Here is a 27,643-nt window from a genome sequence, read left to right on the forward strand (position 1 = left end):
GCTGTTCAACAGTCTGATGGTCTGGTGATAGAAGCTGTTCAACATTCCGATGGTCTGGTTATATAAGCTGTTCAACAGTCTTATGGTCTGGTAATAGAAGCTGTTCAACATTCTGATGGTCTGGTAATAGAAGCTGTTCAACAGTCTGATGGTCTAGTAATAGAAGCTGTTCAACAGTCTGGTAATAGAAGCTGTTCAACAGTCTGATGGTCTGGTAATAGAAGCTTTTCAATAGTCTGTTGGAGTGGTGACATAAGCTGTTCAACAGTCTGATGGTCTGGTGATGGAAGCTTTTCAACAGTCTGATGGTAATAGAAGCTGTTCAACAGCCTGATGGTCTGGTAATAGAAGCTTTTCAATTGTCTGTTGATGTGGTAACATAAGCTGTTCAACAGTCTGATGGTTTGGTGATAGAAGCTTTTCAACAGTCTGATGTTAATATAAGCTGTTCAACAGTCTGATGGTCTGGTGATAGAAGCTGTTCAACAATCTGATGGTCTGGTAATAGAAGCTGTTCAACAGTCTGATGGTAATAGAAGCTGTTCAAAAGTCAGATGGTCTGGTAATAGAAGCTTTTCAATAGTCTGTTGGTGTGGTGACATAGGCTGTTCAACAGTCTGATGGTCTGGTAATAGAGGCTGTTCAACAGTCTGATGGTCTGGTAATAGAAGCTGTTCAACAGTCTGATGGTAATAGAAGCTGTTCAACAGTCAGATGGTCTGGTAATAGAAGCTGTTTAACAGTCTGATGGTGATAGAAGCTGTTCAACAGTCTGATGGTAATAGATGCTGTTCAACAGCCTGATGGTCTGGTAATAGAGGCTGTTCAACAGTCTGATGGTCTGGTGATAGAAGCTTTTCAACAGTCTGATGGTAATATAAGCTTTTCAACAGTCTGATGGTCTGGTGATAGAAGCTGTTCAACATTCTGATGGTCTGGTGATAGAAGCTGTTCAACAGTCTTATGGTCTGGTAATAGAAGCTGTTCAACAGTCTGATGGTCTGGTAATAGAAGCTGTTCAACAGTCTGATGGTCTGGTAATAGAAGCTGTTCAACAGTCTGATGGTCTGGTGATAGAAGCTGTTCAACAGTCTGATGGTCTGGCAATAGAAGCTGTTCAACAGTCTGATGGTCTGATGATAGAAGCTGTTCAACAGTCTGATGGTCTGGTAATAGAAGCTGTTCAACAGTCTGATGATAATAGAAGCAGTTCAACAGTCTGATGGTCTGGTAATAGAAGCTGTTCAACAGTCTGATGGTCTGGTGATAGAAGCTGTTCAACAATCTGATGTTCTGGCAATAGAAGCTGTTCAACAGTCTTATAATAGAAGCTGTTCAACAGTCTGAAGGTGATACAAGCTGTTCAACAGTCTGATGGTCTGGTAATAGAAGCTGTTCAACAGTCTGATGGTCTGGTAATAGAAGCTGTTCAACAGTCTGATGGTCTGGCAATAGAAGCTGTTCAATGGTCTGATGGTCTGGCAATAGAAGCTGTTCAACAGTCTGATGGTCTGGTAATAGAAGCTGTTCAACAGTCTGATGGAAATAGAAGCTGTTCAACAGTCTGATGGTCTGGTGATAGAAGCTGTTCAACAGTCTGATGGCAATAGAAGCTGTTCAACAGTAGGATGGTCTGGTGATAGAAGCTGTTCAACAGTCTGATGGTCTGGTGATAGAAGCTGTTCAACAGTCTGATGGTCTGGTGTTAGAAGCTGTTGAACAGTCTGATGGCAATAGAAGCTGTTACACAGTCTGATGGTCTGGTGATAGAAGCTGTTCAACAGTCTGATGGTGATAGAAGCTGTTCAACAGTCTGATGGTCTGGCAATAGAAGCTGTTCAGCAGTAGGATGGTCAGGTAATAGAAGCTTTTCAATAGTCTGTTGGTGTGGTGACATAGGCTGTTCAACAGTCTGATGGTCTGGTAATAGAGGCTGTTCAACAGTCTGATGGTCTGGTAATAGAAGCTGTTCAACAGTCTGATGGTAATAGAAGCTGTTCAACAGTCAGATGGTCTGGTAATAGAAGCTGTTTAACAGTCTGATGGTGATAGAAGCTGTTCAACAGTCTGATGGTAATAGAAGCTGTTCAACAGCCTGATGGTCTGGTAATAGAGGCTGTTCAACAGTCTGATGGTCTGGTGATAGAAGCTTTTCAACAGTCTGATGGTAATAGAAGCTGTTCAACAGTCTGATGGTCTGGTGATAGAAGCTGTTCAACATTCTGATGGTCTGGTGATAGAAGCTGTTCAACAGTCTTATGGTCTGGTAATAGAAGCTGTTCAACAGTCTGATGGTCTGGTAATAGAAGCTGTTCAACAGTCTGATGGTCTGGTAATAGAAGCTGTTCAACAGTCTGATGGTCTGGTGATAGAAGCTGTTCAACAGTCTGATGGTCTGGCAATAGAAGCTGTTCAACAGTCTGATGGTCTGATGATAGAAGCTGTTCAACAGTCTGATGGTCTGGTAATAGAAGCTGTTCAACAGTCTGATGATAATAGAAGCAGTTCAACAGTCTGATGGTCTGGTAATAGAAGCTGTTCAACAGTCTGATGGTCTGGTGATAGAAGCTGTTCAACAATCTGATGTTCTGGCAATAGAAGCTGTTCAACAGTCTGATAATAGAAGCTGTTCAACAGTCTGAAGGTGATAGAAGCTGTTCAACAGTCTGATGGTCTGATGATAGAAGCTGTTCAACAGTCTGATGGTCTGGTATTAGAAGCTGTTCAACAGTCTGATGGTCTGGTATTAGAAGCTGTTCAACAGTCTGATGGTCTGGTAATAGAAGCTGTTCAACAGTCTGATGGTAATATAAGCTGTTCAATAGTCTGATGATAATAGAAGCTGTTCAACAGTCTGATGGTCTGGTGGTAGAAGTTGTTCAACAGTCTGATGGTAATATAAGCTGTTCAACAGACTGATGGTCTGGTAATAGAAGCTGTTCAACAGTCTGATGGTAATAGAAGCTGTTCAACAGTCTGATGTTCTGGTGATAGAAGCTGTTCAACAGCCTGATGGTCTAGTAATAGAAGCTGTTCAACAGTCTGATGGTAATAGAAGCTGTTCAACAGTCTGATGGTCTGGTGATAGAAGCTGTTCAACAGTCTGATGGTCTGGTGATAGAAGCTGTACAACAGTCTGATGGTAATAGAAGCTGTTCAACAGTCTGATGGTCTGGTAATAGAAGCTGTTCAACAGTCTGATGGTCTGGTAATAGAAGCTGTTCAACAGTCTGATGGTCTGGCAATAGAAGCTGTTCAATGGTCTGATGGTCTGGCAATAGAAGCTGTTCAACAGTCTGATGGTCTGGTAATAGAAGCTGTTCAACAGTCTGATGGAAATAGAAGCTGTTCAACAGTCTGATGGTCTGGTGATAGAAGCTGTTCAACAGTCTGATGGCAATAGAAGCTGTTCAACAGTAGGATGGTCTGGTGATAGAAGCTGTTCAACAGTCTGATGGTCTGGTGATAGAAGCTGTTCAACAGTCTGATGGTCTGGTGTTAGAAGCTGTTGAACAGTCTGATGGCAATAGAAGCTGTTACACAGTCTGATGGTCTGGTGATAGAAGCTGTTCAACAGTCTGATGGTGATAGAAGCTGTTCAACAGTCTGATGGTCTGGCAATAGAAGCTGTTCAGCAGTAGGATGGTCAGGTAATAGAAGCTTTTCAATAGTCTGTTGGTGTGGTGACATAGGCTGTTCAACAGTCTGATGGTCTGGTAATAGAGGCTGTTCAACAGTCTGATGGTCTGGTAATAGAAGCTGTTCAACAGTCTGATGGTAATAGAAGCTGTTCAACAGTCAGATGGTCTGGTAATAGAAGCTGTTTAACAGTCTGATGGTGATAGAAGCTGTTCAACAGTCTGATGGTAATAGAAGCTGTTCAACAGCCTGATGGTCTGGTAATAGAGGCTGTTCAACAGTCTGATGGTCTGGTGATAGAAGCTTTTCAACAGTCTGATGGTAATAGAAGCTGTTCAACAGTCTGATGGTCTGGTGATAGAAGCTGTTCAACATTCTGATGGTCTGGTGATAGAAGCTGTTCAACAGTCTTATGGTCTGGTAATAGAAGCTGTTCAACAGTCTGATGGTCTGGTAATAGAAGCTGTTCAACAGTCTGATGGTCTGGTAATAGAAGCTGTTCAACAGTCTGATGGTCTGGTGATAGAAGCTGTTCAACAGTCTGATGGTCTGGCAATAGAAGCTGTTCAACAGTCTGATGGTCTGATGATAGAAGCTGTTCAACAGTCTGATGGTCTGGTAATAGAAGCTGTTCAACAGTCTGATGATAATAGAAGCAGTTCAACAGTCTGATGGTCTGGTAATAGAAGCTGTTCAACAGTCTGATGGTCTGGTGATAGAAGCTGTTCAACAATCTGATGTTCTGGCAATAGAAGCTGTTCAACAGTCTGATAATAGAAGCTGTTCAACAGTCTGAAGGTGATAGAAGCTGTTCAACAGTCTGATGGTCTGATGATAGAAGCTGTTCAACAGTCTGATGGTCTGGTATTAGAAGCTGTTCAACAGTCTGATGGTCTGGTATTAGAAGCTGTTCAACAGTCTGATGGTCTGGTAATAGAAGCTGTTCAACAGTCTGATGGTAATATAAGCTGTTCAATAGTCTGATGATAATAGAAGCTGTTCAACAGTCTGATGGTCTGGTGGTAGAAGTTGTTCAACAGTCTGATGGTAATATAAGCTGTTCAACAGACTGATGGTCTGGTAATAGAAGCTGTTCAACAGTCTGATGGTAATAGAAGCTGTTCAACAGTCTGATGTTCTGGTGATAGAAGCTGTTCAACAGCCTGATGGTCTAGTAATAGAAGCTGTTCAACAGTCTGATGGTAATAGAAGCTGTTCAACAGTCTGATGGTCTGGTGATAGAAGCTGTTCAACAGTCTGATGGTCTGGTGATAGAAGCTGTACAACAGTCTGATGGTAATAGAAGCTGTTCAACAGTCTGATGGTCTGGTAATAGAAGCTGTTCAACAGTCTGATGGTCTGGTAATAGAAGCTGTTCAACAGCCTGATTGTCTGGTAATAGAAGCTGTTCAACAGTCTGATGGTCTGGTGATAGAAGCTTTTCAACAGTCTGATTGCTGGTAATAGAAGCTGTTCAACAGTCTGATGGTCTGGTAATAGAAGCTGTTCAACAGTCTGATGGTCTGGTAATAGAAGCTGTTCAACAGTCTGATGGTCTGGTAATAGAAGCTGTTCAACAGTCTGATGGTAATAGAAGCTGTTCAACAGTCTGATGGTCTGGTAATATAAGCTATTCAACAGTCTGATGGTCTGGTAATAGAAGCTGTTCAACAGTCTGATTGTAATAGAAGCTGTTCAACAGTCTGATGGTCTGGTGTTAGAAGCTGTTGAACAGTCTGATGGCAATAGAAGCTGTTACACAGTCTGATGGTCTGGTGATAGAAGCTGTTCAACAGTCTGATGGTAATAGAAGCTGTTCAACAGTCTGATGGTCTGGTAATAGTAGCTGTTCAACAGTCTGATGGTCTTGTAATAGAAGCTGTTCAACAGTCTGATGGTGATAGAAGCTGTTCATCAGTCTGATGGTAATAGAATCTGTTCAACAGCCTGATGGTCTGGTAATAGAAGCTGTTCAACAGTCTGATGGTCTGATGGTCTGGTAATAGAAGCTGTTCAACAGTCTGATGGTGATAGAAGCTGTTCAAACGTCTGACTGTCTGGTGATCTGGTAATAGAAGCTGTTCAACAGTCTGATAGTCTGGTAATAGAAGCTGTTCAACTGTCTGATGGTGATAGAAGCTGTTCAACAGTCTGATGGTCTGGTGATAGAAGCTGTTCAACAATCTGATGTTAATAGAAGCTGTTCAACAGTCTGATGGTAATAGAAGCTGTTCAACAGCCTGATGGTCTGGTAATAGAAGCTTTTCAATAGTCTGTTGGTGTGGTGACATAAGCTGTTCAACAGTCTGATGGTCTGGTGATAGAAGCTTTTCAACAGTCTGATGGTAATATAAGCTGTTCAACAGTCTGATGGTCTGGTGATAGAAGCTGTTCAACAGTCTGATGGTCTGGTGATAGAAGCTGTTCAACAGTCTGATGGTCTGGTGATAGAGGCTGTTCAACAGTCTGATGGTAATAGAAGCTGTTCAACAGTCAGATGGTCTGGTAATAGAGGCTGTTCAACAGTCTGATGGTCTGGTAATAGAAGCTGTTCAACAGTCTGATGGTAATAGAAGCTGTTCAACAGTCAGATGGTCTGGTAATAGAAGTTGTTTAACAGTCTGATGGTGATAGAAGCTGTTCAACAGTCTGATGGTAATAGAAGCTGTTCAACAGCCTGATGGTCTGGTAATAGAGGCTGTTCAACAGTCTGATGGTCTGGTGATAGAAGCTTTTCAACAGTCTGATGGTAAGAGAAGCTGTTCAACAGTCTGATGGTCTGGTGATAGAAGCTGTTCAACATTCCGATGGTCTGGTTATATAAGCTGTTCAACAGTCTTATGGTCTGGTAATAGAAGCTGTTCAACAGTCTGATGGTCTGGTAATAGAAGCTGTTCAACAGTCTGGTAATAGAAGCTGTTCAACAGTCTGATGGTCTGGTAATAGAAGCTGTTCAACATTCTGATGGTCTGGTAATAGAAGCTGTTCAACAGTCTGATGGTCTGGTAATAGAAGCTGTTCAACATTCTGATGGTCTGGTAATAGAAGCTGTTCAACAGTCTGATGGTCTGGTAATAGAAGCTGTTCAAGAGTCTGATGGTCTGGTAATAGAAGCTGTTCAACAGTCTGGTAATAGAAGCTGTTCAACAGTCTGATGGTCTGGTAATAGAAGCTTTTCAATAGTCTGTTGGAGTGGTGACATAAGCTGTTCAACAGTCTGATGGTCTGGTGATAGAAGCTTTTCAACAGTCTGATGGTAATATAAGCTGTTCAACAGTCTGATGGTCTGGTGATAGAAGCTGTTCAACAGTCTGATGGTCTGGTGATAGAGGCTGTTCAACAGTCTGATGGTAATAGAAGCTGTTCAACAGTCAGATGGTCTGGTAATAGAAGCTGTTCAACAGTCTGATGGTCTGGTGATAGAAGCTGTTCAACAGTCTCATGGTCTGGCAATAGAAGCTGTTCAACAGTCTGATGGTCTGATGATAGAAGCTGTTCAACAGTCTGATGGTCTGGTAATAGAAGCTGTTCAACAGTCTGATGGTCTGGTGATAGAAGTTGTTCAACAGTCTGATGGTAATATAAGCTGTTCAATAGTCTGATGGTAATAGAAGCTGTTCAACAGTCTGATGGTCTGGTAATAGAAGCTGTTCAACAGTCTGATGGAAATAGAAGCTGTTCAACAGTCTGATGGTCTGGTGATAGAAGCTGTTCAACAGTAGGATGGTCTGGTGATAGAAGCTGTTCAACAGTCTGATGGTCTGGTGATAGAAGCTGTTCAACAGTCTGATGGTCTGGTGTTAGAAGCTGTTGAACAGTCTGATGGCAATAGAAGCTGTTACACAGTCTGATGGTCTGGTGATAGAAGCTGTTCAACAGTCTGATGGTGATAGAAGCTGTTCAACAGTCTGATGGTCTGGCAATAGAAGCTGTTCAGCAGTAGGATGGTCTGGTAATAGAAGCTTTTCAATAGTCTGTTGGTGTGGTGACATAGGCTGTTCAACAGTCTGATGGTCTGGTAATAGAGGCTGTTCAACAGTCTGATGGTCTGGTAATAGAAGCTGTTCAACAGTCTGATGGTAATAGAAGCTGTTCAACAGTCTGATGTTCTGGTGATAGAAGCTGTTCAACAGCCTGATGGTCTAGTAATAGAAGCTGTTCAACAGTCTGATGGTAATAGAAGCTGTTCAACAGTCTGATGGTCTGGTGATAGAAGCTGTTCAACAGTCTGATGGTCTGGTGATAGAAGCTGTTCAACAGTAGGATGGTCTGGTGATAGAAGCTGTTCAACAGTCTGATGGTCTGGTGATAGAAGCTGTTCAACAGTCTGATGGTCTGGTGTTAGAAGCTGTTGAACAGTCTGATGGCAATAGAAGCTGTTACACAGTCTGATGGTCTGGTGATAGAAGCTGTTCAACAGTCTGATGGTGATAGAAGCTGTTCAACAGTCTGATGGTCTGGCAATAGAAGCTGTTCAGCAGTAGGATGGTCTGGTAATAGAAGCTTTTCAATAGTCTGTTGGTGTGGTGACATAGGCTGTTCAACAGTCTGATGGTCTGGTAATAGAGGCTGTTCAACAGTCTGATGGTCTGGTAATAGAAGCTGTTCAACAGTCTGATGGTAATAGAAGCTGTTCAACAGTCTGATGTTCTGGTGATAGAAGCTGTTCAACAGCCTGATGGTCTAGTAATAGAAGCTGTTCAACAGTCTGATGGTAATAGAAGCTGTTCAACAGTCTGATGGTCTGGTGATAGAAGCTGTTCAACAGTCTGATGGTCTGGTGATAGAAGCTGTACAACAGTCTGATGGTAATAGAAGCTGTTCAACAGTCTGATGGTCTGGTAATAGAAGCTTTTCAACAGTCTGATGGTCTGGTAATAGAAGCTGTTCAACAGCCTGATTGTCTGGTAATAGAAGCTGTTCAACAGTCTGATGGTCTGGTGATAGAAGCTTTTCAACAGTCTGATGGCTGGTAATAGAAGCTGTTCAACAGTCTGATGGTCTGGTAATAGAAGCTGTTCAACAGTCTGATGGTCTGGTAATAGAAGCTGTTCAACAGTCTGATGGTCTGGTAATAGAAGCTGTTCAACAGTCTGATGGTAATAGAAGCTGTTCAACAGTCTGATGGTCTGGTAATATAAGCTGTTCAACAGTCTGATGGTCTGGTAATAGAAGCTGTTCAACAGTCTGATTGTAATAGAAGCTGTTCAACAGTCTGATGGTCTGGTGTTAGAAGCTGTTGAACAGTGTGATGGCAATAGAAGCTGTTACACAGTCTGATGGTCTGGTGATAGAAGCTGTTCAACAGTCTGATGGTAATAGAAGCTGTTCAACAGTCTGATGGTCTGGTAATAGAAGCTGTTCAACAGTCTGATGGTCTGGTAATAGTAGCTGTTCAACAGTCTGATGGTCTTGTAATAGAAGCTGTTCAACAGTCTGATGGTCTTGTAATAGAAGCTGTTCAACAGTCTGATGGTGATAGAAGCTGTTCATCAGTCTGATGGTAATAGAATCTGTTCAACAGCCTGATGGTCTGGTAATAGAAGCTGTTCAACAGTCTTATGGTCTGATGGTCTGGTAATAGAAGCTGTTCAACAGTCTGATGGTGATAGAAGCTGTTCAAACGTCTGACTGTCTGGTGATCTGGTAATAGAAGCTGTTCAACAGTCTGATAGTCTGGTAATAGAAGCTGTTCAACAGTCTGATGGTGATAGAAGCTGTTCAACAGTCTGATGGTCTGGTGATAGAAGCTGTTCAACAATCTGATGTTAATAGAAGCTGTTCAACAGTCTGATGGTAATAGAAGCTGTTCAACAGCCTGATGGTCTGGTAATAGAAGCTTTTCAATAGTCTGTTGGTGTGGTGACATAAGCTGTTCAACAGTCTGATGGTCTGGTGATAGAAGCTTTTCAACAGTCTGATGGTAATATAAGCTGTTCAACAGTCTGATGGTCTGGTGATAGAAGCTGTTCAACAGTCTGATGGTCTGGTGATAGAAGCTGTTCAACAGTCTGATGGTCTGGTGATAGAGGCTGTTCAACAGTCTGATGGTAATAGAAGCTGTTCAACAGTCAGATGGTCTGGTAATAGAGGCTGTTCAACAGTCTGATGGTCTGGTAATAGAAGCTGTTCAACAGTCTGATGGTAATAGAAGCTGTTCAACAGTCAGATGGTCTGGTAATAGAAGTTGTTTAACAGTCTGATGGTGATAGAAGCTGTTCAACAGTCTGATGGTAATAGAAGCTGTTCAACAGCCTGATGGTCTGGTAATAGAGGCTGTTCAACAGTCTGATGGTCTGGTGATAGAAGCTTTTCAACAGTCTGATGGTAAGAGAAGCTGTTCAACAGTCTGATGGTCTGGTGATAGAAGCTGTTCAACATTCCGATGGTCTGGTTATATAAGCTGTTCAACAGTCTTATGGTCTGGTAATAGAAGCTGTTCAACAGTCTGATGGTCTGGTAATAGAAGCTGTTCAACATTCTGATGGTCTGGTAATAGAAGCTGTTCAACAGTCTGATGGTCTGGTAATAGAAGCTGTTCAACAGTCTGGTAATAGAAGCTGTTCAACAGTCTGATGGTCTGGTAATAGAAGCTTTTCAACAGTCTGATGGTAATATAAGCTGTTCAACAGTCTGATGGTCTGGTGATAGAAGCTGTTCAACAGTCTGATGGTCTGGTGATAGAGGCTGTTCAACAGTCTGATGGTAATAGAAGCTGTTCAACAGTCAGATGGTCTGGTAATAGAAGCTGTTCAACAGTCTGATGGTCTGGTGATAGAAGCTGTTCAACAGTCTGATGGTCTGGCAATAGAAGCTGTTCAACAGTCTGATGGTCTGATGATAGAAGCTGTTCAACAGTCTGATGGTCTGGTAATAGAAGCTGTTCAACAGTCTGATGGTCTGGTGATAGAAGTTGTTCAACAGTCTGATGGTAATATAAGCTGTTCAATAGTCTGATGGTAATAGAAGCTGTTCAACAGTCTGATGGTCTGGTGATAGAAGCTGTTCAACAGACTGATGGTCTGGTAATAGAAGCTGTTCAACAGTCTGATGGTAATAGAAGCTGTTCAACAGTCTGATGTTCTGGTGATAGAAGCTGTTCAACAGCCTGATGGTCTAGTAATAGAAGCTGTTCAACAGTCTGATGGTAATAGAAGCTGTTCAACAGTCTGATGGTCTGGTGATAGAAGCTGTTCAACAGTCTGATGGTCTGGTGATAGAAGCTGTACAACAGTCTGATGGTAATAGAAGCTGTTCAACAGTCTGATGGTCTGGTAATAGAAGCTGTTCAACAGTCTGATGGTCTGGTAATAGAAGCTGTTCAACAGCCTGATTGTCTGGTAATAGAAGCTGTTCAACAGTCTGATGGTCTGGTAATAGAAGCTGTTCAACAGTCTGATGGTCTGGTAATAGAAGCTGTTCAACAGTCTGATGGTCTGGTAATAGAAGCTGTTCAACAGTCTGATGGTCTGGTAATAGAAGCTGTTCAACAGCCTGATTGTCTGGTAATAGAAGCTGTTCAACAGCCTGATTGTCTGGTAATAGAAGCTGTTCAACAGTCTGATGGTCTGGTGATAGAAGCTTTTCATCAGTCTGATGGTCTGGTAATTGAAGCTGTTCAACAGTCTGATGGTCTGGTAATAGAAGCTGTTCAACAGTCTGATGGTAATAGAAGCTGTTCAACAGTCTGATGGTCTGGTAATAGAAGCTGTTCAACAGTCTGATGGTAATAGAAGCTGTTCAACAGTCTGATGGTCTGGTAATAGAAGCTGTTCAACTGTCTGATGGTCTTGTAATAGAAGCTGTTCAACAGTCTGATGGTAATATAATCTGTTCAACAGCCTGATGGTCTGGTAATAGAAGCTGTTCAACAGTCTGATGGTAATAGAAGCTGTTCAACAGTCTGATGGTAATAGAAGCTGTTCAACAGCCTGATGGTCTGGTAATAGAAGCTTTTCAATTGTCTGTTGGTGTGGTAACATAAGCTGTTCAACAGTCTGATGGTTTGGTGATAGAAGCTTTTCCACAGTCTGATGTTAATATAAGCTGTTCAACAGTCTGATGGTCTGGTGATAGAAGCTGTTCAACAGTCTGATGGTCTGGTGATAGAAGCTGTTCAACAGTCTGATGGTCTGGTAATAGAAGCTGTTCAACAGTCTGATGGTCTGGTGATAGAAGCTGTTCAACAGTCTGATGGTCTGGAAATAGAAGCTGTTCAACAGTCTGATGGTCTGGTGATAGACTTTGTTCAACAGTCTGATGGTCTGGCAATAGAAGCTGTTCAACAGCATGATGGTCTGGTAATAGAAGCTTTTCAACAGTCTGATGATAATAGAAGCTGTTCAACAGTCTGATGGTCTGGTAATAGAAGCCTTTCAATTGTCTGTTGGTGTGGTAACATAAGCTGTTCAACAGTCTGATGGTTTGGTGATAGAAGCTTTTCCACAGTCTGATGTTAATATAAGCTGTTCAACAGTCTGATGGTCTGGTGATAGAAGCTGTTCAACAGTCTGATGGTCTGGTGATAGAAGCTGTTCAACAGTCTGATGGTCTGGTAATAGAAGCTGTTCAACAGTCTGATGGTCTGGTGATAGAAGCTGTTCAACAGTCTGATGGTCTGGAAATAGAAGCTGTTCAACAGTCTGATGGTCTGGTGATAGACTTTGTTCAACAGTCTGATGGTCTGGCAATAGAAACTGTTCAACAGCCTGATGGTCTGGTAATAGAAGCTGTTCAACAGCATGATGGTCTGGTAATAGAAGCTTTTCAACAGTCTGATGATAATAGAAGCTGTTCAACAGTCTGATGGTCTGGTAATAGAAGCTGTTCAACAGTCTGATGGTCTGGTGATAGAAGCTGTTCAACAGTCTGATGGTCTGGTGATAGAAGCTGTTCAACAGTCTGATGGTCTGGTAATAGAAGCTGTTCAACAGTCTGATGGTCTGGTAATAGAAGCTGTTCAACAGTCTGATGGTCTGGCAATAGAAGCTGTTCAATGGTCTGATGGTCTGGCAATAGAAGCTGTTCAACAGTCTGATGGTCTGGTAATAGAAGCTGTTCAACAGTCTGATGGCAATAGAAGCTGTTACACAGTCTGATGGTCTGGTGATAGAAGATTTTCAACAGTATGATGGTGATAGAAGCTGTTCAACAGTCTGATGGTCTGGCAATAGAAGCTGTTCAATGGTCTGATGGTCTGGTAATAGAAGCTTTTCAATAGTCTGTTGGTGTGGTGACATAGGCTGTTCAACAGTCTGATGGTCTGGTAATAGAGGCTGTTCAACAGTCTGATGGTCTGGTAATAGAAGCTGTTCAACAGTCTGATGGTGATAGAAGCTGTTCAACAGTCTTATGGTAATAGAAGCTGTTCAACAGCCTGATGGTCTGGTAATAGAGGCTGTTCAACAGTCTGATGGTCTGGTGATAGAAGCTTTTCAACAGTCTGATGGTAATAGAAGCTGTTCAACAGTCTGATGGTCTGGTGATAGAAGCTGTTCAACATTCTGATGGTCTGGTGATAGAAGCTGTTCAACAGTCTTATGGTCTGGTAATAGAAGCTGTTCAACAGTCTGATGGTCTGGTAATAGAAGCTGTTCAACAGTCTGATGGTCTGGTAATAGAAGCTGTTCAACAGTCTGATGGTCTGGTGATAGAAGCTGTTCAACAGTCTGATGGTCTGGCAATAGAAGCTGTTCAACAGTCTGATGGTCTGATGATAGAAGCTGTTCAACAGTCTGATGGTCTGGTAATAGAAGCTGTTCAACAGTCTGATGGTAATATAAGCTGTTCAATAGTCTGATGGTAATAGAAGCTGTTCAACAGTCTGATGGTCTGGTAATAGAAGCTGTTCAACAGTCTGATGGAAATAGAAGCTGTTCAACAGTCTGATGGTCTGGTGATAGAAGCTGTTCAACAGTAGGATGGTCTGGTGATAGAAGCTGTTCAACAGTCTGATGGTCTGGTGATAGAAGCTGTTCAACAGTCTGATGGTCTGGTGTTAGAAGCTGTTGAACAGTCTGATGGCAATAGAAGCTGTTACACAGTCTGATGGTCTGGTGATAGAAGCTGTTCAACAGTCTGATGGTGATAGAAGCTGTTCAACAGTCTGATGGTCTGGCAATAGAAGCTGTTCAGCAGTAGGATGGTCTGGTAATAGAAGCTTTTCAATAGTCTGTTGGTGTGGTGACATAGGCTGTTCAACAGTCTGATGGTCTGGTAATAGAGGCTGTTCAACAGTCTGATGGTCTGGTAATAGAAGCTGTTCAACAGTCTGATGGTAATAGAAGCTGTTCAACAGTCTGATGTTCTGGTGATAGAAGCTGTTCAACAGCCTGATGGTCTAGTAATAGAAGCTGTTCAACAGTCTGATGGTAATAGAAGCTGTTCAACAGTCTGATGGTCTGGTGATAGAAGCTGTTCAACAGTCTGATGGTCTGGTGATAGAAGCTGTTCAACAGTAGGATGGTCTGGTGATAGAAGCTGTTCAACAGTCTGATGGTCTGGTGATAGAAGCTGTTCAACAGTCTGATGGTCTGGTGTTAGAAGCTGTTGAACAGTCTGATGGCAATAGAAGCTGTTACACAGTCTGATGGTCTGGTGATAGAAGCTGTTCAACAGTCTGATGGTGATAGAAGCTGTTCAACAGTCTGATGGTCTGGCAATAGAAGCTGTTCAGCAGTAGGATGGTCTGGTAATAGAAGCTTTTCAATAGTCTGTTGGTGTGGTGACATAGGCTGTTCAACAGTCTGATGGTCTGGTAATAGAGGCTGTTCAACAGTCTGATGGTCTGGTAATAGAAGCTGTTCAACAGTCTGATGGTAATAGAAGCTGTTCAACAGTCTGATGTTCTGGTGATAGAAGCTGTTCAACAGCCTGATGGTCTAGTAATAGAAGCTGTTCAACAGTCTGATGGTAATAGAAGCTGTTCAACAGTCTGATGGTCTGGTGATAGAAGCTGTTCAACAGTCTGATGGTCTGGTGATAGAAGCTGTACAACAGTCTGATGGTAATAGAAGCTGTTCAACAGTCTGATGGTCTGGTAATAGAAGCTTTTCAACAGTCTGATGGTCTGGTAATAGAAGCTGTTCAACAGCCTGATTGTCTGGTAATAGAAGCTGTTCAACAGTCTGATGGTCTGGTGATAGAAGCTTTTCAACAGTCTGATGGCTGGTAATAGAAGCTGTTCAACAGTCTGATGGTCTGGTAATAGAAGCTGTTCAACAGTCTGATGGTCTGGTAATAGAAGCTGTTCAACAGTCTGATGGTCTGGTAATAGAAGCTGTTCAACAGTCTGATGGTAATAGAAGCTGTTCAACAGTCTGATGGTCTGGTAATATAAGCTGTTCAACAGTCTGATGGTCTGGTAATAGAAGCTGTTCAACAGTCTGATTGTAATAGAAGCTGTTCAACAGTCTGATGGTCTGGTGTTAGAAGCTGTTGAACAGTGTGATGGCAATAGAAGCTGTTACACAGTCTGATGGTCTGGTGATAGAAGCTGTTCAACAGTCTGATGGTAATAGAAGCTGTTCAACAGTCTGATGGTCTGGTAATAGAAGCTGTTCAACAGTCTGATGGTCTGGTAATAGTAGCTGTTCAACAGTCTGATGGTCTTGTAATAGAAGCTGTTCAACAGTCTGATGGTCTTGTAATAGAAGCTGTTCAACAGTCTGATGGTGATAGAAGCTGTTCATCAGTCTGATGGTAATAGAATCTGTTCAACAGCCTGATGGTCTGGTAATAGAAGCTGTTCAACAGTCTTATGGTCTGATGGTCTGGTAATAGAAGCTGTTCAACAGTCTGATGGTGATAGAAGCTGTTCAAACGTCTGACTGTCTGGTGATCTGGTAATAGAAGCTGTTCAACAGTCTGATAGTCTGGTAATAGAAGCTGTTCAACAGTCTGATGGTGATAGAAGCTGTTCAACAGTCTGATGGTCTGGTGATAGAAGCTGTTCAACAATCTGATGTTAATAGAAGCTGTTCAACAGTCTGATGGTAATAGAAGCTGTTCAACAGCCTGATGGTCTGGTAATAGAAGCTTTTCAATAGTCTGTTGGTGTGGTGACATAAGCTGTTCAACAGTCTGATGGTCTGGTGATAGAAGCTTTTCAACAGTCTGATGGTAATATAAGCTGTTCAACAGTCTGATGGTCTGGTGATAGAAGCTGTTCAACAGTCTGATGGTCTGGTGATAGAAGCTGTTCAACAGTCTGATGGTCTGGTGATAGAGGCTGTTCAACAGTCTGATGGTAATAGAAGCTGTTCAACAGTCAGATGGTCTGGTAATAGAGGCTGTTCAACAGTCTGATGGTCTGGTAATAGAAGCTGTTCAACAGTCTGATGGTAATAGAAGCTGTTCAACAGTCAGATGGTCTGGTAATAGAAGTTGTTTAACAGTCTGATGGTGATAGAAGCTGTTCAACAGTCTGATGGTAATAGAAGCTGTTCAACAGCCTGATGGTCTGGTAATAGAGGCTGTTCAACAGTCTGATGGTCTGGTGATAGAAGCTTTTCAACAGTCTGATGGTAAGAGAAGCTGTTCAACAGTCTGATGGTCTGGTGATAGAAGCTGTTCAACATTCCGATGGTCTGGTTATATAAGCTGTTCAACAGTCTTATGGTCTGGTAATAGAAGCTGTTCAACAGTCTGATGGTCTGGTAATAGAAGCTGTTCAACATTCTGATGGTCTGGTAATAGAAGCTGTTCAACAGTCTGATGGTCTGGTAATAGAAGCTGTTCAACAGTCTGGTAATAGAAGCTGTTCAACAGTCTGATGGTCTGGTAATAGAAGCTTTTCAACAGTCTGATGGTAATATAAGCTGTTCAACAGTCTGATGGTCTGGTGATAGAAGCTGTTCAACAGTCTGATGGTCTGGTGATAGAGGCTGTTCAACAGTCTGATGGTAATAGAAGCTGTTCAACAGTCAGATGGTCTGGTAATAGAAGCTGTTCAACAGTCTGATGGTCTGGTGATAGAAGCTGTTCAACAGTCTGATGGTCTGGCAATAGAAGCTGTTCAACAGTCTGATGGTCTGATGATAGAAGCTGTTCAACAGTCTGATGGTCTGGTAATAGAAGCTGTTCAACAGTCTGATGGTCTGGTGATAGAAGTTGTTCAACAGTCTGATGGTAATATAAGCTGTTCAATAGTCTGATGGTAATAGAAGCTGTTCAACAGTCTGATGGTCTGGTGATAGAAGCTGTTCAACAGACTGATGGTCTGGTAATAGAAGCTGTTCAACAGTCTGATGGTAATAGAAGCTGTTCAACAGTCTGATGTTCTGGTGATAGAAGCTGTTCAACAGCCTGATGGTCTAGTAATAGAAGCTGTTCAACAGTCTGATGGTAATAGAAGCTGTTCAACAGTCTGATGGTCTGGTGATAGAAGCTGTTCAACAGTCTGATGGTCTGGTGATAGAAGCTGTACAACAGTCTGATGGTAATAGAAGCTGTTCAACAGTCTGATGGTCTGGTAATAGAAGCTGTTCAACAGTCTGATGGTCTGGTAATAGAAGCTGTTCAACAGCCTGATTGTCTGGTAATAGAAGCTGTTCAACAGTCTGATGGTCTGGTAATAGAAGCTGTTCAACAGTCTGATGGTCTGGTAATAGAAGCTGTTCAACAGTCTGATGGTCTGGTAATAGAAGCTGTTCAACAGTCTGATGGTCTGGTAATAGAAGCTGTTCAACAGCCTGATTGTCTGGTAATAGAAGCTGTTCAACAGCCTGATTGTCTGGTAATAGAAGCTGTTCAACAGTCTGATGGTCTGGTGATAGAAGCTTTTCATCAGTCTGATGGTCTGGTAATTGAAGCTGTTCAACAGTCTGATGGTCTGGTAATAGAAGCTGTTCAACAGTCTGATGGTAATAGAAGCTGTTCAACAGTCTGATGGTCTGGTAATAGAAGCTGTTCAACAGTCTGATGGTAATAGAAGCTGTTCAACAGTCTGATGGTCTGGTAATAGAAGCTGTTCAACTGTCTGATGGTCTTGTAATAGAAGCTGTTCAACAGTCTGATGGTAATATAATCTGTTCAACAGCCTGATGGTCTGGTAATAGAAGCTGTTCAACAGTCTGATGGTAATAGAAGCTGTTCAACAGTCTGATGGTAATAGAAGCTGTTCAACAGCCTGATGGTCTGGTAATAGAAGCTTTTCAATTGTCTGTTGGTGTGGTAACATAAGCTGTTCAACAGTCTGATGGTTTGGTGATAGAAGCTTTTCCACAGTCTGATGTTAATATAAGCTGTTCAACAGTCTGATGGTCTGGTGATAGAAGCTGTTCAACAGTCTGATGGTCTGGTGATAGAAGCTGTTCAACAGTCTGATGGTCTGGTAATAGAAGCTGTTCAACAGTCTGATGGTCTGGTGATAGAAGCTGTTCAACAGTCTGATGGTCTGGAAATAGAAGCTGTTCAACAGTCTGATGGTCTGGTGATAGACTTTGTTCAACAGTCTGATGGTCTGGCAATAGAAGCTGTTCAACAGCATGATGGTCTGGTAATAGAAGCTTTTCAACAGTCTGATGATAATAGAAGCTGTTCAACAGTCTGATGGTCTGGTAATAGAAGCCTTTCAATTGTCTGTTGGTGTGGTAACATAAGCTGTTCAACAGTCTGATGGTTTGGTGATAGAAGCTTTTCCACAGTCTGATGTTAATATAAGCTGTTCAACAGTCTGATGGTCTGGTGATAGAAGCTGTTCAACAGTCTGATGGTCTGGTGATAGAAGCTGTTCAACAGTCTGATGGTCTGGTAATAGAAGCTGTTCAACAGTCTGATGGTCTGGTGATAGAAGCTGTTCAACAGTCTGATGGTCTGGAAATAGAAGCTGTTCAACAGTCTGATGGTCTGGTGATAGACTTTGTTCAACAGTCTGATGGTCTGGCAATAGAAACTGTTCAACAGCCTGATGGTCTGGTAATAGAAGCTGTTCAACAGCATGATGGTCTGGTAATAGAAGCTTTTCAACAGTCTGATGATAATAGAAGCTGTTCAACAGTCTGATGGTCTGGTAATAGAAGCTGTTCAACAGTCTGATGGTCTGGTGATAGAAGCTGTTCAACAGTCTGATGGTCTGGTGATAGAAGCTGTTCAACAGTCTGATGGTCTGGTAATAGAAGCTGTTCAACAGTCTGATGGTCTGGTAATAGAAGCTGTTCAACAGTCTGATGGTCTGGCAATAGAAGCTGTTCAATGGTCTGATGGTCTGGCAATAGAAGCTGTTCAACAGTCTGATGGTCTGGTAATAGAAGCTGTTCAACAGTCTGATGGCAATAGAAGCTGTTACACAGTCTGATGGTCTGGTGATAGAAGATTTTCAACAGTATGATGGTGATAGAAGCTGTTCAACAGTCTGATGGTCTGGCAATAGAAGCTGTTCAATGGTCTGATGGTCTGGTAATAGAAGCTTTTCAATAGTCTGTTGGTGTGGTGACATAGGCTGTTCAACAGTCTGATGGTCTGGTAATAGAGGCTGTTCAACAGTCTGATGGTCTGGTAATAGAAGCTGTTCAACAGTCTGATGGTGATAGAAGCTGTTCAACAGTCTTATGGTAATAGAAGCTGTTCAACAGCCTGATGGTCTGGTAATAGAGGCTGTTCAACAGTCTGATGGTCTGGTGATAGAAGCTTTTCAACAGTCTGATGGTAATAGAAGCTGTTCAACAGTCTGATGGTCTGGTGATAGAAGCTGTTCAACATTCTGATGGTCTGGTGATAGAAGCTGTTCAACAGTCTTATGGTCTGGTAATAGAAGCTGTTCAACAGTCTGATGGTCTGGTAATAGAAGCTGTTCAACAGTCTGATGGTCTGGTAATAGAAGCTGTTCAACAGTCTGATGGTCTGGTGATAGAAGCTGTTCAACAGTCTGATGGTCTGGCAATAGAAGCTGTTCAACAGTCTGATGGTCTGATGATAGAAGCTGTTCAACAGTCTGATGGTCTGGTAATAGAAGCTGTTCAACAGTCTGATGATAATAGAAGCTGTTCAACAGTCTGATGGTCTGGTAATAGAAGCTGTTCAACAGTCTGATGGTCTGGTAATAGAAGCTGTTCAACAGTCTGATGGTCTGGTGATAGAAGCTGTTCAACAATCTGATGGTCTGGCAATAGAAGCTGTTCAACAGTCTGATGGTAATAGAAGCTGTTCAACAGTCTGAAGGTGATAGAAGCTGTTCAACAGTCTGATGGTCTGATGATAGAAGCTGTTCAACAGTCTGATGGTCTGGTAATAGAAGCTGTTCAACAGTCTGATGGTCTGGTAATAGAAGCTGTTCAACAGTCTGATGGTAATATAAGCTGTTCAATAGTCTGATGGTAATAGAAGCTGTTCAACAGTCTGATGGTCTGGTGGTAGAAGTTGTTCAACAGTCTGATGGTAATTTAAGCTGTTCAACAGACTGATGGTCTGGTAATAGAAGCTGTTCAACAGTCTGATGGTAATAGAAGCTGTTCAACAGTCTGATGGTCTGGTGATAGAAGCTGTTCAACAGTCTGATGGTCTGGTGATAGAAGCTGTACAACAGTCTGATGGTAATAGAAGCTGTTTAACAGTCTGATGGTCTGGTAATAGAAGCTGTTCAACAGTCTGATGGTCTGGTAATAGAAGCTGTTCAACAGCCTGATTGTCTGGTAATAGAAGCTGTTCAACAGTCTGATGGTCTGGTGATAGAAGCTTTTCAACAGTCTGATGGCTGGTAATAGAAGCTGTTCAACAGTCTGATGGTCTGGTAATAGAAGCTGTTCAACAGTCTGATGGTCTGGTAATAGAAGCTGTTCAACAGTCTGATGGTAATAGAAGCTGTTCAACAGCCTGATGGTCTGGTAATAGAGGCTGTTCAACAGTCTGATGGTCTGGTGATAGAAGCTTTTCAACAGTCTGATGGTAATAGAAGCTGTTCAACAGTCTGATGGTCTGGTGATAGAAGCTGTTCAACAGTCTGATGGTCTGGTGATAGAAGCTGTTCAACATTCCGATGGTCTGGTTATATAAGCTGTTCAACAGTCTTATGGTCTGGTAATAGAAGCTGTTCAACAGTCTGATGGTCTGGTAATAGAAGCTGTTCAACATTCTGATGGTCTGGTAATAGAAGCTGTTCAACAGTCTGATGGTAATAGAAGCTGTTCAACAGTCTGGTGGTCTGGTAATAGAAGCTTTTCAATAGTCTGTTGGAGTGGTGACATAAGCTGTTCAACAGTCTGATGGTCTGGTGATAGAAGCTTTTCAACAGTCTGATGGTAATATAAGCTGTTCAACAGTCTGATGGTCTGGTGATAGAAGCTGTTCAACAGTCTGATGGTCTGGTGATAGAGGCTGTTCAACAGTCTGATGGTAATAGAAGCTGTTCATCAGTCAGATGGTCTGGTGATAGAAGCTGTTCAACAGTCTGATGGTCTGGCAATAGAAGCTGTTCAACAGTCTGATGGTCTGATGATAGAAGCTGTTCAACAGTCTGATGGTCTGGTAATAGAAGCTGTTCAACAGTCTGATGATAATAGAAGCTGTTCAACAGTCTGATGGTCTGGTGATTGAAGCTGTTCAACAGTCTGATGGTCTGGTAATAGAAGCTGTTCAACAGTCTGATGGTCTGGTGATAGAAGTTGTTCAACAGTCTGATGGTAATATAAGCTGTTCAATAGTCTGATGGTAATAGAAGCTGTTCAACAGTCTGATGGTCTGGTGATAGAAGCTGTTCAACAGACTGATTGTCTAGTAATAGAAGCTGTTCAACAGTCTGATGGTAATAGAAGCTGTTCAACAGTCTGATGGTCTGGTGATAGAAGCTGTTCAACAGTCTGATGGTCTGGTGATAGAAGCTGTACAACAGTCTGATGGTCTGGTGATAGAAGCTGTTCAACAGACTGATGGTCTAGTAATAGAAGCTGTTCAACAGTCTGATGGTAATAGAAGCTGTTCAACAGTCTGATGGTCTGGTGATAGAAGCTGTTCAACAGACTGATGGTCTAGTAATAGAAGCTGTTCAACAGTCTGATGGTAATAGAAGCTGTTCAACAGTCTGATGTTCTGGTGATAGAAGCTGTTCAACAGCCTGATGGTCTAGTAATAGAAGCTGTTCAACAGTCTGATGGTAATAGAAGCTGTTCAACAGTCTGATGGTCTGGTGATAGAAGCTGTTCAACAGTCTGATGGTCTGGTGATAGAAGCTGTACAACAGTCTGATGGTAATAGAAGCTGTTCAACAGTCTGATGGTCTGGTAATAGAAGCTGTTCAACAGTCTGATGGTCTGGTAATAGAAGCTGTTCAACAGCCTGATTGTCTGGTAATAGAAGCTGTTCAACAGTCTGATGGTCTGGTGATAGAAGCTTTTCAACAGTCTGATGGTCTGGTAATTGAAGCTGTTCAACAGTCTGATGGTCTGGTAATAGAAGCTGTTCAACAGTCTGATGGTAATAGAAGCTGTTCAACAGTCTGATGGTCTGGTAATAGAAGATGTTCAACAGTCTGATGGTAATAGAAGCTGTTCAACAGTCTGATGGTCTGGTAATAGAAGCTGTTCAACAGTCTGATGGTCTGGTAATAGAAGCTGTTCAACAGTCTGATGGTCTGGTAATAGAAGCTGTTCAACAGTCTGATGGTCTGATGATAGAAGCTGTTCAACAGTTTGATGGTGATAGAAGCTGTTCAACAGTCTGATGGTCTGGTAATAGAAACTGTTCAACAGTCTGATGGTCTGGTGATAGAAGCTGTTCAACAGTCTGATGGTCTGATAATAGAAGCTGTTTTTTTGTCTCTGGGTCTTAGCGGTGATGCACCTGTACTGACTCCTTCTGTCAGACGGTAGCCAAATGAACAGTCCTTGGCTCAGGTGGATTGGGTCCTTAATGGTCTTCTTGGCCTTCCATTGACACCGAACGCTGTAGATGTCCTGGAGGGAAGGCAGCTGCCCTCACCTCCCTCTGTATCGCCATGCGGTTGAGTGTTGATCAGTTGCCGTACCAGGTGGTGATGCAGCCCGACAGAATGCGCTCAATGGTGCATCTGTAGATGTTTGTGAGGGTCTTAGGGGCCACGGCAAATCTTTTCAGCCGCCTGAGGTTGTAGAGGCGCCTTCTTCACCATGATGTCGGTGTGACGAGACCTTTTCAGGTCCTCAGTGATGTGCACACAGAAGAACTTGAAGCCACTCACTCTGTTAATTGGCTACAAGCCTCTGTAAACTGGCTATGAAGCCTCTATGAACTGGCCATGAAGCCTCTATGAACTGGCTGTATGTGGTAAGAACAGGAGCATATGTGCATATAACATATACAATTAATATAAAGTCAGTATTACGTTTATATAAACTGGTGGTTGGTTATAGTGTGTGCTATTTTGTGTGTGTGTGTGTGTGTGTGTGTGTGTGTGTGTGTGTGTGTGTGTGTGTGTGTGTGTGTGTGTGTGTGTGTGTGTGTGTGTGTGTGTGTGTGTGTGTGTGTGTGTGTGTGTGTGTGTGTGTGTGTGTGTGTGTGTGTGTGTGCGCGTGTGTTTTTCAGTGCACAGTGACGTGTGGCCGTGGGTTGCGGTACAGAGTGGTCCTGTGTATTGACCACAGGGGACAGCACACTGGTGGCTGTAACACATCCCTCAAACCACATATCAAAGAAGACTGCCTGGTACCTGTCGCATGCCACAAACCCAGAGGTACAGTATCCACTGTGTCTGTGTTTATGTGTGTGTCCCCCTGTCTACATACAACTAGTACTGTCAGCCTCCCCTGTCTACATACAGCTAGTACTGTCAGCCTCCCCTGTCTAAATACAGCTAATACTGTCAGCCTCCCCTGTCTACATACAACTAGTACTGTCAGCCTCCCCCTGTCTACATACAGCTAATACTGTCAGCCTCCCCTGTCTACATACAACTAGTACTGTCAGCCTCCCCTGTCTACATACATCTAGTACTGTCAGCCTCCCCTGTCTACATACAGCTAATACAGTCAGCCTCCCCGTCTGCATACAGCTAATACTGTCAGCCTCTCCGTGTCTACATACAGCTAATACTGACAGCCTCCCCATGTCGACATACAGCTAATACTGACAGCCTCCCCATATCAACATACAGTTAGTACTGTCAGCCTCCCCCTGTCTACATACAACGAGTACTGTCAGTCTCCCCCTATCTACATACAACTAGTACTGTCAGCATCCCCCTATCCACATACAGCTAATACTGTCAGCCTCCCCGTCTGCATACAGCTTTGACTGTCAGCCTCTCCCTGTCGACATACAGCTAATACTGACAGCCTCTCCCTGTCGACATACAGCTAATACTGTCAGCCTCCCCCTGTCGACATACAGCTAATACTGTCAGCCTCCCCCTGTCGACATACAGCTAATACTGACAGCCTCCCCATGTCGACATACAGCTAATACTGTCAGCATCCCCCTGTCGACATACAGCTAATACTGTCAGCCTCCCCCTGTCTACAAACAGCTAATACTGTCAGCCTCCCCATATCACCATACAGTTAGTACTGTCAGCCTCCCCCTGTCTACATACAGCTAAGACTGTCAGCCTCCCCCGTCAACATACAGCTAATACTGACAGCCTCTCCTTGTCAACATACAGATATTACTGTCAGCCTCCCCCGTCTACATAAAGCTAATACTGTCAGCCTCCCCTGTCTGCATACAGCTAATACTGTCAGCCTCCCCCTGTCTGCATACAGCTAATACTGTCAGCCTCCCCTGTCTGCATACAGCTAATACTGTCAGCCTCCCCCTGTCTGCATACAGCTAATACTGTCAGCCTCCCCTGTCTGCATACAGCTAATACTGTCAGCCTCCCCCTGTCTACATACAGCTAATACTGTCAGCCTCCCCCTGTCAACATACAGCTAAAACTGACAGCCTCCCTCTGTCGACATACAGCTAAAACTGTCAGCCTCCCCCTGCCAACATACAGCTAATACTGTCAGCCTCCCCCTGTCGACATACAGCTAAGATTGACAGCCTCCCCCTGTCTACATACAGCTAGTACTGTCAGCCTCCCCCTGTCAACATACAGCTAATACTGACAGCCTCCCCTTGTCAACATACAGCTAATACTGTCAGCTTCCCCCGTCGACATGCAGCTAATACTGTCAGCCTCCCCCTGTCAACATACAGCTAATACTGTCAGCCTCCCCCTGCCAACATACAGTTAATACTGTCAGCCTCCCCCTGTCTACATAAAGCTAATACTGTCAGCCTCCTCCTGTCAACATAAAGCTAATACTGTCAGCCTCCCCTTGTCTATATACAGCTAAGACTGTCAGCCTCCCCCGTCTACATACAGTCAGGAGTAAAACTCAATCTGGCAAGCAAATATTTATGCAGCAGACAATTAACTAAGTCATAGGGCTTCATTATCAGGAAGGGACTGGAGACTAAAGACCACTGGGGTGTGTATATATATGTGTGTGTGGGGGGGTGTATGAGAAAGTCTGTGTGCAGAGTGATGTGGGTTTGGCTCTAGAACTCCAGGCTTCAGTAATGTTGGCAAAGAGTCAAAACTGGCATCGTGGTAGACATCTGGAGTAAATGGTGGGTGAAAATATGAGCTACTTGACAGAGAAATATTTGCTTTTTAAAAGTCTCCCAGTGAAATAGTAAGGATGATCATTCGGTTGAGAGGAGGAGATGTACTGTAAATCAGCCGCCCCTCTCTTCTGATTTAGTAGTATGGTGATTGGTTTGGTAGTTTTCATGCTGGGTTCAGTCAGGGACAGTCAGGGCCTTGCACACCCACACACACACACACACACACACACACACACACACACACACACACACACACACTTGTTTTACTGGCCTTGTAGGGACCAAACAATTGATTCCCATTCAAAATCCTATTTTCGCTAACCGTAACCCTTTAACCTAACCCTAACCCTAACTAACTGTAACCCTAAACCTAATTCCTAAGCCTAAAATAGCATTTTTCCTTGCGGGCTGGCGAAATGTCCCCACAAGGATAGTAAATAAATGTTCTGTTCCCCACAAGGATAGTTAAACCAGAGAGAGATGTGCCACACTTTGCAGTGTTATCCTAGGCGAACCCTTGTGGATGTGTACATTTCATCAGAAAATGGGTAGATATAGCATGGGAACGTGGCCTAAAACTCTCTTTCCCTGATCTGGAGTCAGTTACTGTGCCCAGTGTAAGGCAGCTGACTAACTACAGTGGGGGGGGAAAGTATTTGATCCCCTGCTGATTTTGTACGTTTGCCCACTGACAAAGAAATGATCAGTCTATAATTTTAATAGTAGGTTTATTTGAACAGTGAGAGACAGAATAACAACAAAAAAATCCAGAAAAACGCAAGTCAAAAACGTTATAAAATGATTTGCATTTTAATGAGGGAAATAAGTATTTGACCCCTCTGCAAAACATGACTTAGTACTTGGTGGCAAAACCCTTGTTGGCAATCACAGAGGTCAGAAGTTTCTTGTAGTTGGCCACCAGGTTTACACACATCTCAGGAGGGATTTTGTCCCACTCCTCTTTGCAGATCTTCTCCAAGTCATTAAGGTTTCGAGGCTGACGTTTGGCAACTCGAACCTTCAGCTCCCTCCACAGATTTTCTATGGGATTAAGGTCTGAAGACTGGCTAGGCCACTCCAGGACCTTAATGTGCTTCTTCTTGAGCCACTTCTTTGTTGCCTTGGCCGTGTGTTTTGGGCCATTGTCATGCTGGAATACCCATCCACGACTCATTTTCAATGCCCTGGCTGAGGGAAGGATGTTCTCACCCAAGATTTGACGGTACATGTCCCCGTCCATCGTCCCTTTGATGCGGTGAAGTTGTCCTGTCCCCTTAGCAGAAAAACACCCCCAAAGCATAATGTTTCCACCTCCATGTTTGACGGTGGAGACGGTGTTCTTGGGGTCATAGGCAGAATTCCTCCTCCTCCAAACACGGCGAGTTGAGTTGATGCCAAAGAGCTCTATTTTGGTCTCATCTGACCACAAGACTTTCACCAGTTGTCCTCTGAATCATTCATATGTTCATTGGCAAACTTCAGACGGGCATGTATATTTAATTCTTGAGCAGGGGGACCTTGCAGGATTTCAGTCCTTCACGGCGTAGTGTGTTACCAATTGTTTTCTTGGTCCCAGCTGCCTTGAGATCATTGACAAGATCCTCCCATGTAGTTCTGGGCTGATTCCTCACCGTTCTCATGATCATTGCAACCCCACAAGGTGAGATCTTGCATGGAGCTCCAGGCCGAGGGATATTGACAGTTCTTTTGTGTTTCTTCCATTTGTGAATAATCGCACCAAATGTTGTCACCTTCTCACCAAGCTGCTTGGCGATGGTCTTGTAGCCCATTCCAGCCTTGTGTAGGTCTACAATCTTGTCCCTGACATCCTTGGAGAGCTCTTTGGTCTTTTCCATGGTGGAGAGTTTGGAATCTGATTGATTGATTGCTTCTGTGGACAGGTGTCTTTTTTACAGGTAACAAGCTGCGGTTAGGAGCACTCCCTTTAAGTGTGCTCCTAATCTCAGCTCGTTACCTGTATAAAAGACACCTGGGAGCCAGAAATCTTTCTGATTGAGAGGGGGTCAAATACTTATTTCCCTCATTAAAATGCAAATCAATTTAAAACATTTTTGACATGCGTTTTTCTGGGTATTTTTGTTGTCATTCTGTCTCTCACTGTTCAAATAAACCTACCATTAAAATTATAGACTGATCATTTCTTTGTCAGTGGGCAAACGTACAAAATCAGCAGGGGATCAAATACTTTTTTCCCCCACTGTATGTGTGTTTAATATCTGATCTAGAGTCAGTTCCTGTGGAGGCCAAGCTACCCTGGTTAAAACAAGCCCAGGAGCTGGAAGAACAACGCACCGCTACAGAGGAACCAACGTGAGTAGCGATAAACACACTCAAGTCCACACTGCATGCGCACACGCACACAGACGCAAGATCACACACATACACACACACAAACACACATGCACACACAAACAGATGCAATAACACACAGACTCACACACACACACACACAGACGCAAGAACA

General features: G+C 43.1%; 1 protein-coding gene across 1 annotated transcript in view; it reads left to right on the plus strand.

Moving 5' to 3' along the window:
- Window positions 1–27,643, plus strand: part of LOC106591568 (ADAMTS-like protein 3) — a 142,794-nt gene that overhangs the window by 52,760 nt on the left and 62,391 nt on the right. The window contains exons 3-4 of the mRNA XM_045689441.2: window positions 23,131–23,278; window positions 27,405–27,489. Coding sequence (XP_045545397.2) covers window positions 23,131–23,278; window positions 27,405–27,489 — 233 coding nt within the window. The remainder of the gene's footprint in view (window positions 1–23,130; window positions 23,279–27,404; window positions 27,490–27,643) is intronic.

Source organism: Salmo salar, chromosome 11, assembly GCF_965601325.2.
Source record: "Salmo salar chromosome 11, fSalSal1, whole genome shotgun sequence".
NCBI lineage: Eukaryota > Metazoa > Chordata > Actinopteri > Salmoniformes > Salmonidae > Salmo > Salmo salar.